Consider the following 20,886-nt stretch of genomic DNA (forward strand, 5'->3'; position numbering starts at 1 on the left):
CTCTGAGGATCCACGCAGGTTTTTCGGCTTGGTAGCCAGCACCTGCTGAGCCATCTCGACGACAAGGTTAGAATTATTATCCGTCCGTCACTGTGTATGAAGCTGTTAAAAATGAACAGTCTGTGGGTCTGTAGCGGTGTCAATGGAACAAAGCCTGTCGTTTTCGTCAGAGCCCTCCTCAGAGCCGGGGAGATGGCTCACTGGCCAGGAGTGCCAGTTGCACAGTCAGGAATATCTGACTTCAGATTCCCAGTGCCTGTGTAAAAACGGGACTGTGTTGGCACATACCTGTCTCCCCATCACTGAATAGGAGGAGACTGGCCGATCTGAGTGACTTTCAGGTTAGCCATGCCACCGGAAATGGTGAGCTAAAAACAGGAGAGAACCTGTTTTTTCTATGTTTGTTTGGTTTTGTTTCTGGTTTGTTAGGATACAAAGCAATAGAAAACTGATGCCCACCTTTAGCCTGTAGGTGCTCATGCACAGCACATTTGTGTGCACACATGCATACCTCACACACATCCTCTAATTATGGAAAACAGAGGAGGGAGAATGGCACACTGAAAGTTCACTCCAGTGACCTCAATTCTTCATTTAAACCATACTTGATGTATAGAAATACAATTTGCATATTAATACTATAATGGAGTGAATGATTTAATATATATTTTAAATATAACAAAATGAAATATAATATAAAACAAAAATTATTACATGAAAGTTGGACAAGACAGACCAACAAAAGGAAAAGAGCCCAAGAGAAGGCACAAGAGTCGGGACCCACTCATTCACACACTCAGGACTATAATGAAAACACTATACTGGAAGCTGTAGTGTGGGCTCAGAGGACCTGGTGCAGACCTGTGCAGGCCCTGTGTTTGCTGCCTCAGTCTCTGTGAGCTCATGTGAGCTTTGCTCATATTGGTTTAGAAAGCTTTGTTTCCTTGGTGTCCTCCAGCCCCTCTGGCTTTTACATTCTTTCTGCCTCCTTATTCTGTAGGGGTTTGATATATTTTTAAACAGAAAAATTTCAGGTTACATAACCCTTCCTCCCAGAAAGAAACAAAAAGGCTTTTCCTAAGTAGGTCAGTGTGACAAATCTACTCACTGGCCAGTTAAGTCTAATTCCTGTTGTACTGGTGGTCAATGGAATTCTGAAGTTTGGAGTTTGCAGTCACTGCCGCAAAGAAGAACACGTGCTGGATTCTTGTGGAATGCAAAGATGGTTCTGGTAGTTTAGCCTATAGAAGTCAAATTCTTGAAAGGAATTTATAGAATGTCTAGGCTATGTTATGTGATGTAGCGGTAACGCCCGCATTACCGATACCCATTCACCATATCCGAGCGAAGGGCTGCGGATTAAAAAATAGAGACAAGAGACAGCGGGTCATTCGTATGATTGGATGTCGAATGCCGTTTATTGAAAGAGGGAAGAAACCTTAAATACAGGCTTACAGCACAAATGGAGGAACCCCCGGAGGGCAGAAGTTCGCTACCAATGGTCTACATTCCAGACCCAATGTTCTACATTCTTGCATCTAAGTTGTTAACGCCCAAAATGCAGGGTACACAAACAAGGAACTTCCCTTAAGCATTCAGAAGGGTGGATACCGGCAGGGAATCTGAATAGGGAGGACATCTGATCAAGGTCAGCAAGCAAGGCCGCAGCCACTCCCAGTCCGGGGGCCAGGGCCCATGGCGCCCACAATGTGATTAATATGTAGCTCTGTGATGTATGTTCTTGTATATGTATGTGTATATATATGTATGTATATGTGGAGAGGAGAAAGCTATTGAGGGAAACAAGTTATAGAATAAAATCATGTTTGCTAAAGTAAAATAAAGAAAAATGAATCCGAATAAAGAGTCTATAAGGCCTTTCTAGTTGTCACAGCTATTCTTTCATTCAATTGTTTATTTTATAAATAAGAACAAATTAAATAATTGTCTTATCCATATGGGTGTTCCATGGTCCTTTAATTGCAGTATCGATGCTTGTGAGGCAAGAAGGCAGATGGGAAGATTTAAGGGACTTTGTAGTGTTAGAAAAGGAAGTGGACCTTCTCTAACAAAACCCAAATTGCTATTGAACAGACTTTGAAGTGGGAACCAGAAAGCAGCAGATTTCATATTGGAGAAGGATCATGTATAGGAGGAAACGTGTTTGAGGGTACTGACATTTATAGGTAGTGTAGCAGTTAGAGAAATCCAAGAGTTGGGCAGAGATGAATGGGACAGTAAGCATGGATTGTACAAGAAAATGAAAAGACTAGTATCTTGAAGGCAGAGACTCATGTTTCATTTATTACTATAGCTCCAGTTCCAGTAATGTACATGTTTGCTGCGGTGTGTTCTAGATGACGAGTGTCACTTCAGGTTCGTGATAGATGAAAAACATCTAAATGTTGAAAACAAGAATTTAGAGTCATTTGGCTATGTATGAGAAGTTAACACAGTGGCCAAGGATAACATGATTAGAACTTTCCAGGAGCTTGTGTGTGATGGGAAGAGGGTAGAATGGATGTTCAGGAGTGAGGTATCAGAGTTTGTCCTGTGTGTTCTGAATAGGACCCCCCAATTCCATGCATAGATCTGATCAGTGGGACAGTATTACTTTTAGAAACTGATTCAATCATGAGATGAGAACCCTCATGAATGGGGTTAGTGCCCCTATAGGAGGTGCCCACTTCTTTATGTATAGTTGCAACAGAGGTGCCCTTTGTGGAGCAGGGACCCAGTTAGCACCAGACAGTGAATCTACCAGCTCCTGGATCTTGACTTTTCAGCCTCCAAACCTCTGATAATGAATGTCTCTTGTTATAAATTATCTCTTCTAAAACATTTTCTTATATTAGCTCTAATGGGCTGTCATGCCATCCCAGGAGAATGGAGGACAAAATGTAAAGTAGTTTTTTAATTTAAAGATTTTAGAAATGGAAACAAACCCACCAAACTGTCTTCTGGAGTGGCCATTCCATTTGCATTCACACCGGAAATGACTGAAAGCTGCTGTTACTGCATCCCCAGTGCTGTGGTCTTTGGCCATCAGTAGAGATAGTGATTCACTGTATTTCCCTGCTGATGTGTGACAGCGTGCTCATTTGCCATCTGTGTATATTATTTGATGAAGTGTGTGAAGGTCTTAAGCCTATGTTTAATTAGGGATTGGGAGGAAGGATGAGAAAGGGAATCTGGTTGGTATGTAAAATGAATAAAAAAACATATAAAAAGAATAATAAAAAAAATTAGGTTTTCTTATTGCTGAGGTCTAGAGCTCTTTGTCTAAGTGTGACAACAGCCCTTTCTCAGGTATAGCAAGAAATCCACGGAGTTTGCCAAAAGAATTTGTTAGGAAAGCAAATCTTACAAGATAGAACAGAGTAATTGTCAGAGTCCTGAAAATGTGAGGCAAGGCCCCACACTGTTCTTCTGTGCCTGAGACTGTCCCAGCATCCAAGTCCCACACGGGAGCAAAGAGAGCGAGCCTACCTGCATCTCAGGTCTTAGGGCACCACGAGACTACGTCCCGGGGCATGGACTTCAAGGTCATAGGCAGGTGGAGCAGTTACCTGCTGCCTCTCTAGGGGCAGTGCTTCAAGGTCACAGACAGAACAGCTCTCCACTGTACTCCAGTGTGTCTTTCACTACTGTTTACTAGTCAGCGCCTCAGTCCTCCCCCTCTTTATCCCTCCTCCCCCTCTATTTTTTTTAACCCTTCCGTTCCATTGATACTATCTTTTACAGGATACATTTCTAGCCTTTTTGTTTATGTTTGTTTTTTTATGCTGCTAAAGATTAATCTGAAGACCTTGCACATATGGATAAAGTGCTCTGCCATTAAGCTATATCTTCAACTCTGAGAACATACATTTGTTTGTAACTTCTCGGGTCTCTGACATGTGTCATGTCTTTGGTGTCATGTCTAAAAGTCAAGCCCAAGGGCCTATTGATTTTTCTCCTATGTTATCTTTTTGATATTTATAACGTTTCCTTTTACATTTAGGTTTGTGATCTATTTTGAGTTAAATTTTGTAAAGGATGTAAAGTTTGCCTCAATTTATACTTTTTAATGTGTTGCGATGTCTACTTGTTCTAATACTATTTGTTGAAAATACCTCCATTACTCAGTTTGAATGTCTTTGGTTATTTGTTTGTTTCTTGAACATCTCTTCTGTTCTGGAAATGTGTCTATGCTTTCACTAGTGTTAACATGTCTACATTACTGTAGCTTTACACCCACATTAGGAAACCAAATAGTGTCCGTCCTCCAACTTCGTTTTTCTCCTTCAAGAATGTGCTTGCTATTCTGGATTTTGCTTTTTCATGTAGGTGTTAGTTAGCTTTTTGATATACAGGAAACAATGTTCTGGGATTTTGATTGCATTGACTCTGTAGATAAATTTTGGAAGAGCTCATATTCTGAAAATACTGTCTTCTATTCATAAGCATGTGCTAATGCTGTGGTTTATTTAGTTATTGGCTTGCTTTCATAATTGATTTGCAGTTTCCTTCTGTAGATCTTTTGTATACTTTGTAGGTTTATGCCTAAGTATTTAATTAATGTTTTATGGTCCTATAATGGTAGGTATGAGTCATTGGAAACTTGTCCATATCCACACAGGGTAGAGCACCAGGAGGTGGCTAGCATAAACACTGTCTTCATGTAGGCTCCTTGGACTGGCACCATTCTGCTAGCATTCCCTTATACTCACCACTTGATTCCAATATTAAAGACGTCACTGTGGGCCTAAAGAAACTACTGGCTAGTAGAGCAGCAGTGTGGAATCCTAACCCTGTCAGGAGCCAGGCAGATAATCGTGGGTAATAGTAACTTACAGAAAGACCATTGAGATGTGTTTTTCATTAAACTTAGAGATTTACTAATCATAAAGTACTAAGGTGATTCTTCTTATTTGTCTTGTTAAAGTGATCTCATTTCACACCTCAAACAAATGTCCTGGAATATATATACTTTTTCCTTTTCATTTGCTTAATTCACACAATGTTCCTGCTAGATAGCTTGTTGTGACATTTAGCACTCTTTTCTTGTCTCATTTTTAACATTTTTGGTACTGTATTTATTTGATTCCCACTCTTTTTAATGTTGTGGAAAGACCTCATATAGACTGAAATGTAGAGTCTTTGCTGTACCTTCTGCTGATCCCACTTCCTGCCTGCTCTTGTCTCATTTCCTGCTGTCTTCACTTGTTCTGTCTAATCTGAACAGCACCCCCCCCCCCATTGCTCTGTGGAGAGACTATGTGCGTTTCCATGGCAAGGTTTTTGACTACTGCGTCTCATTTGCTGAGAATGTTCTCCCCAGTTCTGCAGTAGTCTGTTCTCTTGCTTCATTTGGATCTAGTTCAATCATATCAAGAGTTCTCCTATGATCCTTTGTCTAAAAAAAGCCTCTGTTGTTCTGTGCTTACTCTGCTGTAGATTTCTTCATAGCATTTCTAACTGATAGGTGATGATCCTTTGTCTGAAATACTTGGGACTAGAAGTGTTTTGGATGATTTTGATCTTGAAATATTTGCAGATACATTGTGAAATATTTTCACTATGAGATCTGAATCCAAACAGAATTCATTCTTGGGCATGTAGCCTGAAGGTAATTTTAAAGAGTATTTTTAATGCATATGCATTTTGACTAAAACCTGCTTTGTGAGGTTCAATGTGAAGTTTTCCACTTAGTGTCATGTTGGTATTTAAAAAAATAAAAGAGTTTGGAAGGCTTTGAGGTTTGGATATTTTAGAAAAGGATGCCCAACTTGCTTTCCCAAGATATGTAAGGTTCATGAGGACAGGATGTCCATGTGTTCAGTATTGTGTCCTTGTTGTCTGGTGGGACATGGGATAGCATGAAAAAGGTACTAATTTTTTTGTTGTTGATGTAAGCAAATGTTATGATTTTTCTGATTTCACAGTTGTTAACAGGCTTTAAGACATTTAGACTTAATCTTTGGGTATCTTTTGTTGGTAGACTATATATATAGACTATGAACTATCTGGGTTGGAACTAACTGGTTAGTAAACTATCTTTTACTAAGAATATGAAATACTAATGTCATTTAAGAATAAAGGATGTTTGACCTGTACAGACAGTACGTACATACACTCTACTGTAAACTTCTTAAAGATCAGGAACCTGAGACCAGGTGATGTGAGCAGGTGTCACAGACCATGCAGCTTGTTAGTCTCAGAGCTCTGACTGTGACTGGTAAACTGGTGTTAGATTTCATACAACCTGCTTGTGTGTGTTTAGTTTCTTAGTTACAGCTATTTGTTAATAATTGATTTTCTTTACTTGTAACTTTGCTGTCTTTTCTTCAACTTCATGCTATAATAATTGCTTGGTCTTGTAAATTTCATTGCTATTGGGTACTGTTGGGTGAATAGTGAATTTTGGATCATATTTAGTTTTCTTTCTTCATAAATATAAGATCAATTTCCAATCAAAATTGTGATCACTAGGAAAGTCTAATTCCTTAGAGAACCAACCTAGTCTGAACTTGATGTATAATGAATGAATAAGCCCCACAATAGCTATATTCATTCAGGTGATACCATGTGGTTTCTTAAGGCAGGCAATAGTTAAAAAGATACTGTCCTATATTGTTTCCTTTTCCTTTTCCTGTCCGATTATCTGGAAACTTTCCAAGGGTTATATGACTTAATTCTCCTCTGGTAGGCTTGATTAGCAAGGGTGTCACTCGCCAAACACTGGACAGTGCAGGGATTTGTGACTCATCTTCTCAGAAGCCAGTCCATCTCCTGCCGCAGAATGCCATTGCTTGTTGGTGAATGTTGAATAACGTGTTTAGGGATGACCAGCTTGTGAGTAGGGGTAGCTATAGGGCATCTGGGGGCTGCTTTGCACTGCATGAACTCAGTGAGATCTTGCCCTCCTAGCAGCTGCTCATTTTGAGAGGAACTTTTCCTTTTGCTTCACATTTCTTTTCTCAATACAAAAGAAATGCTTCCCTTTCTAAAGTTTTAAATGAGATGTTAAAAAAAAGTCACTTGTTCTCACATGGAGAAAGTGCATGACTATGCCTTTCAGAGGGACATAAATTTTCTTAGCCTAGAAAACCTTGAAGTGCATAATTCCCAACAGTGTCTGAAAACCTTTGGAGAGCTGGATGGAGTGTGTGGCTCAGCGTCATCTTCAGGCTCTGCAGCCCGCTTTGTGACCCCCTCTGATCCATGGTCTGTACTTGTTAAATGCACCGATTTGAAGCCTCCTAGCGGCATGATGTTTTCTGTAATTAAGGAATTAAAAATACATTTATTGAAAGAATGCTGTGATAAACTAACAAAGCTTGTATGCACGGCACTGGACTGCTCCAGTGTCCGTATCAGATAGTCAGTTTGAGTCCGACTGCATTGTCTGTCACCTAACCTTGATAAAAATCGGATTGGACTATACATGAAATATGTGAAAAAGGTGACTGAAAATTTTAGTGTTTTTATTTTAGATCATATTATCTTAACTCTTGATTGATTTTTTTAAATTGAATGCAGCTATTTTACAGTGCAGGAAGAACAATGGTGCTCTTCCTGAGACTGAATACTTTGTGTACATGTATAGTTTTAGATGTAGTTATTGTGTTTATATTTTAATTTCTTTTTTAAAAGATGGAGCTATTTCCTTATGGAAAGTCTATAGTTCATTTTCATACAGTTTTTTAAAAATTCTTTCAAGTTAAATAAAATGACTTAGTTGAGAACCTTGAAATGGAGACTATAGTAAAACTTTAAAACAGTGAAAAAGAACACTGGTTTAATTATTACTTTTTCCAGTAAAAATAACCTTTATAACTATAGGAATTTTTAAAATAGAAGCCACACAGAAAGAAATATGAATGAGGATTAGTTAGGAGGTAGAAAAAAGTGGTGTCCCTTTGTTAAGCATTAAAAAATTTTAATTAACTGCTTGCCCAAACACAACAATTAAAATGGCAATTACCTCTAAAGTAGCAACAGTGTAATTGCAGCCGCTGTGATCTAAAGCTCGGAAACAAAATGTTAATCTGGAATGAGCAGTTTAGATATGAAATTATGATATACTTGGCTTCCTGTAGTACAGCTGTCAAGCTTGGGCAGCTCGCTGGTCAATAGTGACATTCTCTGTGTCAGTGAACAGAGTCTCTTGGTACCACAGCCCACAGTTCCCACATTACTGAAGCTCCAACTGTCGAACATTCAAGTCCCTTGGTATTATTGCAGCTTCCAGACTCTCCTGACTGGCTCATGTTTCATTCTTTGGCAATTTGCCCTAATGATATCCCTCAGGAGCTTTCAGCCTCTCTTCTTTCCATATTTAATCGTGCTGTATTAATCTGAGTGATGCGCAAACCGTGTTGTGCATATTGTCATTTCCTACAGTATTTTCTAAAAGACTCACTAATTTTTTTCAGTTCAACTTTTATTTATGGTCCAAATTTAACCTTAGCTATATTTTCAAGTTGAATATAAAAATCTGCATATGATTCCCAAGAAACTCCTTTTGCTGTTTGTGTGTTTTTCAGAGGGACCTCTGAGACACAGGATTTTACATGTAGAATTGGTAAAAACAGTGTGAGCTATGTCACTGTGTAAATTGTTCTATGATGATCACTCATCTTTGATACCTTGAACATGCCTTTTTCTTTAGAGGGTCAGCAGCTCCTCATTATTGTTACCCTTCTGTGCATTTTAGTTAACCGCCTGTCTCCATGGATCCGCTGCTCTGCTCTACCCGATGTACTGGCAGCACATATACATCCCTGTGCTTCCTCCACACCTGCTGGACTACTGCTGGTAAGCTGGCCTTTGCCGGAGTCCTTGCACCTGGACGTCACCATTAGAAACAGGTCTTTCTAGTCTAGTCATGTACAGATGAAAGGAACCACAGAAACTTGACTTTCAGATGATTTGTAAGTAGAAACCTATTTTTATATGTATCAATCAGAACAGCTCATTCCAAAGATAACAAAAATTTAGATTTGGCAAAATGTAGTTCTTTAAATTTTGCAAATTTCTTCTGTGGTCATTTAGAAAAAAAGACGTGTAAGTAAGAAATATAATTTCATTAATGGCTCAAAGGTTACACAAGGGTTCTGGTATCAGAGAACAGTACCCCAGGTATCAGAATTTATCTGTCAAATCTACCCATAGTCCCCTTGGCTTTATTGAGGACAAGCTTTCCTACCTTTGCCTGGGACACCCTTTTTCTTCACCTCCCCCTCAATAGCACCCTGAAAACAGTATTGTCAAAGCCACTGCTTCTAGTACAAGAATTTTTGAGAGTCTGGTATGAGGCAAAGTGTCAGCCTAAAGCAACCATGAAAAACAGTGGAAAGTGTGAGAGCAATTGTGAGAACTGTCTGGCTTTAGAAACAACTCCCAGTGAGCTCAGTAATCTGAGTTCAATAAGGCCACTAGAAACTGGAACAATGGCCAATGGCCTCCTTGTTCCCTCTGACTGGAATATAGCAAGGCTGGTATATAGGAAGGCTAGACCAGGGGGAGACTTTAGGGCAGAGGCCTTGATTGTGTATAGGGAAGACACTCATGAACTAGATTCCGATACAGGAGTTTTGATACTCAGGGTAAAGAATTTTTCTCACTGTATAACCACCTGCAGGCATAGTGAATTTAAAAAAAAATTTGTTGAGATTTCCTTCTTTGAATCATGCCTTTGTATACATGTATGATTCACACACACACACACACACACACACACACACACACACACACACACGCACACACACACACACACACACACAGAGAGAGACAGACAGACAGACAAAGACAGACACAGAGAGAGACAGAGAAACACAGAGAAAGAGACAGAGAGACAGAGACAGAAAGAGGAAGGGAGGGAGGGAGGGAGGGAGGGAGGGAGGGAGGGAGGGAGGGAGGGGGAGAAGGGGAGAAGGAGAGGGAGAAAAACACACAGAAATCATTTGGCATTGATAATTTTCTTATATCAAAGCTAGTATTAGTAAAAATCAAAGTCTTTTGGAATTAATATATTTACTTAAAATTTTCATGAAAGACGTTAAAGTTTTTTAAGGATTGTGTTTATTTAAACACACGATGTTTCTTCAGAAGGATGGTGGGTGGCTAGCCTCCTTCAGAACAGTGTCCAGATTAATTACACTGCTGCCTTGTGCGCTTCCATAGTGGCGTAACAGTATTGCTCATCAGTGAAGTAGGTAGTCAGGGACTCACCACTGCTGTGCTGTCCTTGGAGAGCATTGAAAGGAAAAACAGTTTTGTAGACTACAGGATGTAATTTAATTATATTGTGAAGTGTAACATGTACAAATCTAAGTATAAAGCCAGATCAGTAAGTAAGTAAGTTTTATTTATTTTATTTTATTTTTTTTTTTTGTTATTCATCTTAGAGTTTTCCTTTTGACCAACACAATTAAAATAGTTTTCTTCCTTAAAGGCAGAGAATGCAGTTTGCTTATGTTGGCGCAGGCAGTAGATTTTTTTTTTTGTGTGTACAGCATCTGTAACTAGACATTTATTTTAAAGTTCTCTTTTCTAAAAGTCATATACAATCGTAGTCATTTTGAGAACTAATTATAGGATTAGTATTGCATTTTAAAGTGTCAGTGATACACAGATTCTTTCCAGAGCTGGTTTCCTGGTTCTGTCCCTGCTGTCCACTCTTCACTGCTGCCTCCACTCTAGAGAAGCTCCCCCTCCTCCCCCTGGTCTTTCTCACTGCTTACTTCTTCTAATGCCGGAAGTAGTCCTTCGGACAAGTTCCAGCAGCCTCCATGCAGGTATTCCCTGGTTCAGAGTGAGCAGTAGTGTCCAAACAAGGAGTTATTTGAAAACTTTCTGAGCCTTAAAGTCATATGATGGGCTCAGCTTTTGTTAAAGGATCTATCTATCCATCTATGTTTCCTTCTATTATCAGAAAGTGTGATAGATTAAGCAGTTTCCTAGGGAAAATGATTCTCCTCCATTTATATCCTTAATATTAGGACCATACTGATAGGAAGAAAAATGTAAATTATCCCCTCAGTCTCAAAATCATTGAAAAAAATTTACATCAAGTTCCAAATGGGCCACATTTTTTGAGGATTACATGTATGTTGGTTTACTTTTCAGAATGATTGGGATGTTGCAAATCCTGAAATAGCCCTGGATCCATAAAACATTTCTGTGTTTGCACCTGGTGTTGGTGATGTGCCATAGACTTTGGAGAACCATAATGCCCTCTTGTGACCATAGATGAATATCACATCTTGGTCCTTTGACACTCTTATTACATTGTTGGTTGGTCCATCCACCCATCCATCCATACATTAACCAACCCGCTCAGCCCTCCATCATTTAGTGACTGCATATTTGGCAAGCTGTGAACATGTAATGCAATAAATAAGCTTTTTTACTTGTTTATTTACTGGAAGAAATAAACACATATACATAGCTCTCTGCACACCTCCATGCACACCTACAAGTATAGAACAATCCTGTATCACTGTAATTGCTATAGCAAAGTCACTCAAGGACACATGGGTGGCAACTTAAGCAATATGTGGACAGCACATTCTTGCTAAGTTCAGGAAAGCTGCTAGGAGGAAGTGATGTCATCTGTGTTTTCCTCTCAGTCAAGCAAAGTAACAGTACTCCAGTATGGCACATCTATTGTCAGACACTTCAAAACTGTCTGAATTCATACGTACATTTAAGGAAGTGTGGCTATAAGACCACCAAGATTATCATAGATTATTATCTGCTCAAGCAGTGCTTAAGTAAGTCATATAGTTGGATTTTCTAGATGATTTCTTTGCAACTATACGATTTAGATTCTAAGAAAAAAATTAAGTAAAAAATTACATTCTTTCAGACTACCCTGATGGCTGCAATAGTATGTGGCAGGGAAGCTTCTTTTTAAGTAGCTTTGGAAGGAGAAAAAAAAGTGATTCTGCATAAAGATGCCACCACAAAGAAGAAATAGTTTAGAGCCGTCTGTACTGTCTTTTCTAAATAATATCACAGACAGTAGAGCTTAAAGACAGCCTTATGTGTGGATAATGGAGCATCCGCATCACCATTGATTTCTTCCTGATGTACCAACACCCTCATCAAAGTAGGATGGGCGGTCCAGCTGGGATTCAGAGTGACTTTCCAGGAGAGCTGTCTGTTGTCACAGTAGTATATGACAGTCCACTGGGAAAGAAACACCCACTCTTTTGACTCTATAAACACTGTATTCTGTCAAATATCATAATGATTTTAGAAAATTATACTCTGGTGTTTTTAATTCAAACATCGGTAAGTTTATGAATTTGCTACAAATTAGTGAGAAAAAATAAACTATACAGCATTTTTCTGTGATCACATTGAAGAGTTTTGAGTTGGTAATTGTTAAATTTGTCATAGAAGCCTGCTACAATATAATTTTAATTCTAACTTAATTTATATGAGCATATTATTTGTATCTCAGAAAGCAAGTAGCTTTCAGAAACATTTCAAAGGATTTTTTTGGATGTATTTCCTAGGATTATTGGTTAGCTTAGACTTTTGCTTTTTGAAATGCTAGCCTTGTTTGGAAGATGGATATACTTCTTAGGTTTACAAGGCTTGAGTATTTTGATTAGGACTCTTACTAAAATATTCTTTGGAGTTTAAGATACTATGAACTTTTTGTATTGTCAACATCACTGCTAAAATATTCTAAACCTCAGGGGATCTAGAGGTTCCCATAGTGATTTTGAGATTGCTGTGCTATACCTTTCATGTTTGGTGGGTGTGGCATATGAAAGACACTGGGAGTTGGCCAGCTTGTTTTTGACAGTTGTCCAAAGCTGCGCCTGGAGCCCTGGATAGTGATCTGCATTTTATGTCTCCTGGGGAGTTGTAGAGGGAACCCAGGCACAAGAGCTTGAACTAGGGCAACAGCCAGCTTTCCCTTCTGCCAGCAAAAGGGCGACAGTCCACATTTGTTTGTTTCCTTTAAAGGTAGAGAATCTGTTAGTTCCTAAGGAGATCAAGGCATGGAATAGTCAAGTGAAGTTTACAGAATACCACACCAACTCTATCCAGATGGTCAGTTGTGTAGACTTTTTAAAAGACTGTGAAGGAACAAGGCTACAATAAGCTAAGACAACTGTGAAGGAGAATTAATACAGTCATAATGAAATACTGCATGTACTGCATGTACATAGTAATGAGAAAGAACCTAATTTATAGTTTCTGGGATTCTAGATATAAAAGTTATTTTTAGTCAGCCTTAACTGACTAAACTTGGACCTTTCTAAGATGATTTGAGACATCTGGACCGGCTGGGGTATCTGTTAGAGTCAGCTATCACTCCTACTCTGCAGTGGCGTGCACATCACAGAGCCTGAGCAGTTCTGTATAATGACAGTGCTGTTGAGAACATTATATAAGCCTTTGAGCAGCAAGATTTGCATGAGCAGGAAAGGTTGGTGTTAAAGGTCAGAGATGTCTATAGAAGGATTCCCCAAAATGCGTATTTTAAAAAATAGCTACGTGTTCTCATTTATTTATCATTTTCATAGATGTCTGTCTGTCTTTATTTTTTGTTGATAATTTAGTTTCAAAATTTCAAGGTGACTACTTTTCTTCTTGTATTTCCTAACAATTATTTCTAACATTTTCCTGATTCATATGTCATATACTAAAATGATTTAGTATCTTTATTTTCTGCTGGAGTACAAGATCCAGGAGGAAATATATCCCATCTACATTGTTTATCACCTTGTTTAAGTTTCTACCCAAGGGCCTGGATCTGGTATGCTCCCAAAATCATAGCCTGAAATAATTAATTCAAAACCATTCTTAGACATGAAATTTTTTTTATTAAGATTCTCATATTAGTAGCCAGACAGTGGTCATGCACACCTTTAACCCCAGCACTCAGGAGGCAGAAGCAGACAGATCTCTGTGAGTTTGAGGACAGCCAGGACTACATAGAGAGACCCTGTCTCGGAAAAAAATATTATTACACTACTAAGGATAAAAGTAAAATGAATCTGAAAGTGTAGGAGTGCAGGAGCACAGAGGGGACTTACTATGCTGATGTCACTGGTTCTAGAACAGTGAAAACAGGATGAGATAAATATGTGGTGCCTTAGTGGTAGACTGACATAGTAGATATTGAGTGACATATCAGTTATGAAACAGCGATGATCCATTACAATAACAGAAGTAATCAAACTGAACAAGAATATGTATAAAAGAAATGTGGATACATTTGAAGAGTATTTAAACTATATTTGCTATCAAGTATATAGAAAAGATCCAATGTGACCTACACCTTGATAGTCTTTATAAGTAAAACATGTTATTTAGGCATAGAGCTTTTGATTTAATAATAAATGACTTAGAGATTTTTATGTAAACAAACTTTAAATAGTAGTGGCCTATAAGATGAAATGTAACTTTTATACATTGAGTAATTTTCAGTATCTGTAACATGGGTGGAACTGAGCACTTGAAGTTAGTTTTTAAGCATTTGAATTGCTTTTATGTTGTTTCAGTTTTAATGAACAATATGAATCTATACATACATATATATTTTTAATTTAGTGCCCCAATGCCATACCTGATTGGAATACACTCCAGTCTCATAGAGGTGAGTATCTTTCTCAGTAAGATAGTTATGAAACTAATTAATTAGAAATAATAGATAAAAGTTTTATTTGAAGCTTATTTGACTAATACTAAGATGTACTAGATTGACATGGATATACTTAAGGGTCGTTTTAAGACAGTGTCACTGAAATCACTTCAGTTTATGCAATATACTGGTTTGTCCAGTGATGGCATGAAACCTATGGAAATGGTTGTGTTTGAAGTCATGTGGTCAGTTTCAAATAATAAAATCGTTGTTCCTTGATGAACCACTGATTTCTTGCAACTCAAGGTTTTCTGTATCTCATATTTAGTACAATATTTTGAAATTAAATTTTATGTTCTTATGATTCACCAAGTCAAAGTTTTCCTTTACACAACTTCATTATTTCCAGTTTATCAGTTGATTATCAAAGTGTGAGTTTAGCATACTAATGATAAACTTATTAACCAGTATGTGGTGGCTCATTCCTGTGGTGCTAGTCCTTAAGGGGCTGAGAAAGGATTCCCACAGTGCAGGTCAGCCTGTTGTGCACAGGGGCTTCTGTGCCAGGCAGAACTAAAGAGAAGACCAGGCATATACGTTTCCAAGTTCAGAGTTTCCGTCCTCCTGTCAGAGATGAATTTAGTATTTTTTTTCTCTTTCTATTGTTATCTCATTTCAAAATGATTTTTGTTGCTTACTTTATCCCTATCCTGAAACTCATTAAACTTTAAATACTTGGGTTTACAGTCAATGAAATTTCCAGAAAGCCCTTCTTGTAAGATTGGCATGTGTGTGTGGTGGCACACAACTTTAATCCCAACATTCAGAAGGCAGAGGCAGGTCAATAGTCATGAGTTGGAGGCCAGCCTGGTCTACAAAGCAAGTTCCAGAAGAGCCACGGCTACACAGAGAAACCCTGTCTCAAAAAAGAAAAAACCAAAACCAAAACTAAAAAAAAAAAAAAAAAAAAAAAAAAAAAAGCAAGAAAAGGAAAGAAAGAGAGAGAGAGAGAAAGAGAGAGAGAGAAAGAAAAGGGCATATAAATTACCAAAAGGCTAAAACACAAGATTTGCGTCATCTGAGTGGCATCATGCTTGCTGATGTCAGTTTCATTGAAACACATTGTCTTTGCTGATTGCACAGAGTAACATGAATAATGTAACACCGTTGCTAATGGACACACTGATGTACTGGGTGTGGTTTTCCTGCTAGTTGCCAACACTAGTCTTTTCTTTGGTCAGAGAAGATTCTTACTAAGATAGAGCCCTATCCACGAGAAAGCTTTGATTAGAGAATTCTACTTAGTCTCAAGTTTGGGGCTTTTTTTATTTTTTCTTTTTGGAAAATGCTAGGGCAATAATTCTTTTGTTCCACTATTACTGAAGTATAGATTTTAATGCATTTTATTAGGTTTAACACATTTTTAATATTGAAGTCTTGAGTGGGATAAATTTGTGACTCCTTATATTTTATTAATTTTAAGGAACTATTATAAGCCAAGAATGCAGTGTATGAAATAAGGCATGAGCAGATAGATATGTACATATGTCATCAGGTAGGATATAACCTGAATTTCACTAGTTTGACTTTTATGAAATTAGTTGCTTGCATTTTTTTGTCTTAAAAGTAACCAAGTTTGATTTTCATCATTTCCACACTAAATGTATACTAAAAGTAGCACCCAGAATTTTATAATGTGTTTACTTATATAGATGAAAATAATTTAAAGTTGGAGGGAGTGCCTCGTGGTCTCCTGTTAATTTTGGGTGTGTGGAATGGCTCTACAGCACTCTTTAAGACAAATAAATTAGACTTTTCCAAATTAGGATGGATGAGGAAGCACACTAGCTATTTCATTTAATTTATCACATTCTTATTGGCCGCTTACAAAGGAACTTTAAATGAAAAAAAATTCTTTGAAAATTTATAATTAAATTATTTTTTCCCTCTGTCTTTTCCTGAAATGGATTTTTTCCTTTTTGGAAAATAGTATTTTGAAGAAAAAGACCATTGTAACTTTGAGTCGGTTCCTTCTATGAAGTGGGACATTTGGAGTGGTAATTGGATTGTGGGAAGTTTCCACGCCTTCAGTGCTGTGCTTATCTTGTTTATTAGCCTGCCCTCAGCATGTTGACAGGGAGGGAGAGGTGCATTTGATGTCCTTTAAATAGTGTGCATATCACTTGATACTTCCTTAAACTATAGTAAGATGATAGCTCATTCTTCAGTGTGTCACTATCAAAGAGTTTTCAATTAAATTTTTATCTTTTTGCTTTTATTTTATAATATGTATGTCTTAAATGGAATTTAGGTATTCATGCAGTTAGTATGAGAGACAGCACTGTAACTTTTAGCAATTGCAGCTAATTTTGGAGGAAAATGAAAAAGTACTGTCGTCTTTTTGTTCATAATAGTCTCAGCTAATATTATTTTTATTTTTTTTTTTAAATGATTTTTTTTTTTTAAGATTTATTTATTTATTATGCATACAATGTTCTACCTGCATGTGTCCCTGCAGGCCAGAAGAGGGCACCAGATCTCATTACAGATGGTTGTGAGCCACCATGTGGTTGCTGGGAATTGAACTCAGGACCTCTGGAAGAACAGTCTGTGCTCTTAACCTCTGAGCCATCTCTCCAGCCCCCCTCAGCTAATATTATTAATTGTGTAAAAACCTCCAAGTTCTAAAGCATGAAATTAATGTTCTTTGAACCTTTCCACGTGGTTTTACATAATTGTGACTAAAGAATGGTGAAAAAGTATCTTTTCAAAGTAGAAGTTTATTTCTAAAGTAAGGGAAACAGATTTTATTTTCCCTGAAAAGCAGACTTCTAGTGAAGTTAAGTGCGGACTAAGCACTTGAGTAACTTGGAAGCCGCAGACCCGAGGGTGGCCTTGTTTGTTGTCATCTGTCCAGGACTGTGTGTTGAAGAATGTCCGTCCCCTGTGCTAAGGTCCTGTGCTGCTGCCCTGTGCCATTCCAGTACATTAGTGTGTATAATGTACATAGCCCCAGTGTGCACAAGGGTTAATTCCACAGGCCTGGGAGAGACTCGCACACTCAGCATCACGTGTCCAGCATTATCTTCTCACTTTTCTGGAAAAACATTTTTATTTTCATGTTTTCTTTTAAATTGCACCCCATGAACATATGAGCTATAACAATATGAGACCGAGGAAGAGGTTCCATTGCTGACTCACATGCCTAGGTAGAGTAGACACAGCTAACACTTGATTTGGAGAGAAAAATAGTACTAGTTTCAGTATTTTCATATAATTAAATTGTAACCTACCCCCCCTTTGCTTACATATATTTATTCTAACATTAGGGTTTCAATTTATTTATTAGTAATGAACAGATTTTTATTTTTTTACTTTTAGTGAGTAGGCCATTGAACAAAATTTAATATTCAGTTATTATTTGCCTTAAAAAGAAAAGCAATTGAAAAAGTCTACAAATCACATTACTACCATTAATCAGACCGTACTAATGTTATCATAAACATTTTGCTAGCACATAGTCCTTATCTTTAAATGTTTGAACAAACTCAATTCCCATTGGAAAAAAATAGATTTAGTCTTCTGGATTATATCAGTTTCTCTGGTATGAGAACACCACAGAAAGTGAAATGGTCATCATATTATGACATTCTTTTCCTAAACAAATGGCATTATATATTTCACTTATAATTTGTTATTAAAATTATAGTTAATATACATAATGATATAGTTATGCATCTAAACCTTTTAAACATGTGTACACATGAAAAGGAAAGGAAATCAGTGTGTTTCTAATATTTCTATAGAATGTCAGTTACATCACCAGAAATTATTTCTTGATAACTTAGAGGTAGCCATCTTTTAATTCTGAGTTTTTAGTAATTGTAATGTCTTTTACAAGACAGATTTTAGAACCAGTGTCCCCTGAGAATATATAGCCTAGATTGTGGATTTCTAAACACATAGAGATTCCTCATTCCCACTTGTCATTTCTGTAGGAAATTTAACATTTAACTAAATACTCAAGAGTTGAAATCCAAAATGGATCAGTCACTTTAATCAGAATCAACTTGTAACAAAATAATTGGTTAAACTACTTTAAAATTCAAGTATTTAGCCAGTGGAGCTTGCTTTTAATTACAGCATTTGGGAGGAAGAGGCAGGAGGATCTCTGTGAGTTCAAGATTGGTTTGGCCTACATAGTGTTCCAGGACAGCCAGGGCTACATAGAGAAACCTCCCTCGGCTGAGAAAAAAGAATTATAACGATGCCCCTAACTAAAAGTGCTGTACTGAAATTATTGCCTTTCGCCCATTGGCCTGTATGAATGTGGAAGTCTGGATTTTGTGGCTGCATTTCATTACTGGAGTACGTCACTTACACCTGAGGCATGTTTCCACATAGAATTCAGTAATTTAAGTAGATGTGTGAAACAGAAAATAAAACTATACCCTTTTAGACATAACTTTGATAAGGTTTTTATAACTTACTATTATTTGTAAACCCATTGAGATACCATTTCACTAAATTTTCACAACATGGACAGATAAGTCATTCTGATGAACTGTTAAATTTTATTTTATTTTTTTCATGACAGGTTTTCTCTGTGTATCCCTGCCTGTCTTGGAACTCATTATCTAGACCAGGCTAGCCTTGAACCCAGAGCTCTGCCTGCCTCTGCCTCCCTAGTGCTGAGATTATAAGTTTTACTCCTTACATAAAAATTCATGTGAGGACATAATTGGCAAGTCTCTCCATTGTCTTCTCCTTTCCCTTTCAGTCCTACTCATGGCTGCACACTGGCGTGGCCACACAGGAACATACTCACTTGAAATGTAGTTTAGGACTGCAGTCATTGTTAGTCGTTTCCATACTCTCTCCAGTGTATTTATGCTACAGTGGGTTTGAAATGGGAAACAAATCCCTGTATCATAAAGTTGACATTCAGATGATAAAGGCTACTGTTTTTTATATCTTGATGGACCTCTGCCCAGTATTGTGCTAAATTGTTGGCAGTTATTTTAATGTGACATTAGATGAGGATATTTTCTGTTTTAAGTATTTTAATCAAATCTTTTAAAATCAATTATAGTCACCTTTCCTTTTTCAGAAAGTAAAGTTGTTTACATTGTTTAATAATATTGAATTTCCCTCTTTAATTTTCCCAAGCTTAATGCACTAAGATAGCTTTTTTGTTTCCAAACTCATCATAAACTTGTAAGAAAAATATAATAAGATTTTTTTTTCATAATTGTGTTTTTTAAACAGAGAGTGAAAAATAAATCATTGGAAGATGTGGTTGTGTTAAATGTGGACACAAACACGTTAGAATCACCATTTAATGACTTGAGCAACCTCCCCAGTGATGTGGTAAGTCAAGGGATATCTGTGGGGAACAAGAATGTGTGTTGCTGGACTCTCAAGCGCCTGTTTTCCACTTTGTATCTGAACCTTTAAAGTCAGTATATGCAAGGGTTTTAAGAAGAATTGATGTAGATTCTATTTTTAATACTTTACCTTTTGGCAGTTGAGATTTTAAATGGAATACCATATTCCTTATTGTAAAAATGGGATCATAATTAAAAAGCTAGATGCATTCATTACGCAGAGTTTCTTTAAACATCGAGTCCCTTCATCTCGTCTTAATCATTGTATTACAAAGTAGGCATTCTGTCTGCCTGGTGGCATGTCTTGCAAAAGAATGAGAGAGTTTTTGAAGGCAAGAAGAAGAAGGGGCCAATTATCGGCTTTTGCTTCCCTGCCACCTGCCAGCGCTTTTCCTTTTAATTAATGATCTGATGGCACTGGTCAATATAATAAGAAATGCTTGTACAGTTGGGGTCAGAAAATTCTGGCTTTGATCTCTCCCAACTTTCTGAAACATTTATTTGTTTTCTCTAAATTATTTCAGTTTTATTTTAATCTTTCCTGTCCTGCTGAGGGCCACAAGAATGAAAACCTACAGTTTGTCATCTGTTTTGGCAGAGCAAAGAATGCTTACTTAGAATTCTATTTGTAAATTAAACTGCAAACCCAGTTTGTCATAAAAGACATCTGATCCTTTTGAAATGACAAAAACTGTCTTTTGTCTGTAAAGCTGATAAATTAAGTGCCAGTCCTCTTCGGGTCTTTGATCTTGTGGAGGGTGTGTGTGTGTGTGTGTGTGTGTGTGTGTGTGTGTGTGTGTGTGCGCGCACGCGTGGGCGCAGCTCTTAGTGGCATGTATTATGTATTTAATATTAAATAATCTATGTAAATTTGCAATTTGGGGCTTTTGTGTTCTTTAATAT

General features: G+C 37.4%; 1 protein-coding gene across 4 annotated transcripts in view; it reads left to right on the forward strand.

The window, feature by feature from the left end:
- The window catches only part of Dennd1b (DENN domain containing 1B), a 218,205-nt gene that overhangs the window by 105,047 nt on the left and 92,272 nt on the right, over positions 1-20,886 (forward strand). For all 4 annotated transcript variants that reach the window (XM_076547525.1, XM_076547526.1, XM_076547527.1 and 1 more), the window contains 3 exons: positions 8,702-8,802; positions 14,566-14,611; positions 19,865-19,966. In XM_076547525.1, the coding sequence (XP_076403640.1) occupies positions 8,702-8,802; positions 14,566-14,611; positions 19,865-19,966 (249 nt within the window). The remainder of the gene's footprint in view (positions 1-8,701; positions 8,803-14,565; positions 14,612-19,864; positions 19,967-20,886) is intronic.

Source organism: Peromyscus maniculatus, chromosome 11 (assembly GCF_049852395.1).
Source record: "Peromyscus maniculatus bairdii isolate BWxNUB_F1_BW_parent chromosome 11, HU_Pman_BW_mat_3.1, whole genome shotgun sequence".
Taxonomy (NCBI): domain Eukaryota; kingdom Metazoa; phylum Chordata; class Mammalia; order Rodentia; family Cricetidae; genus Peromyscus; species Peromyscus maniculatus.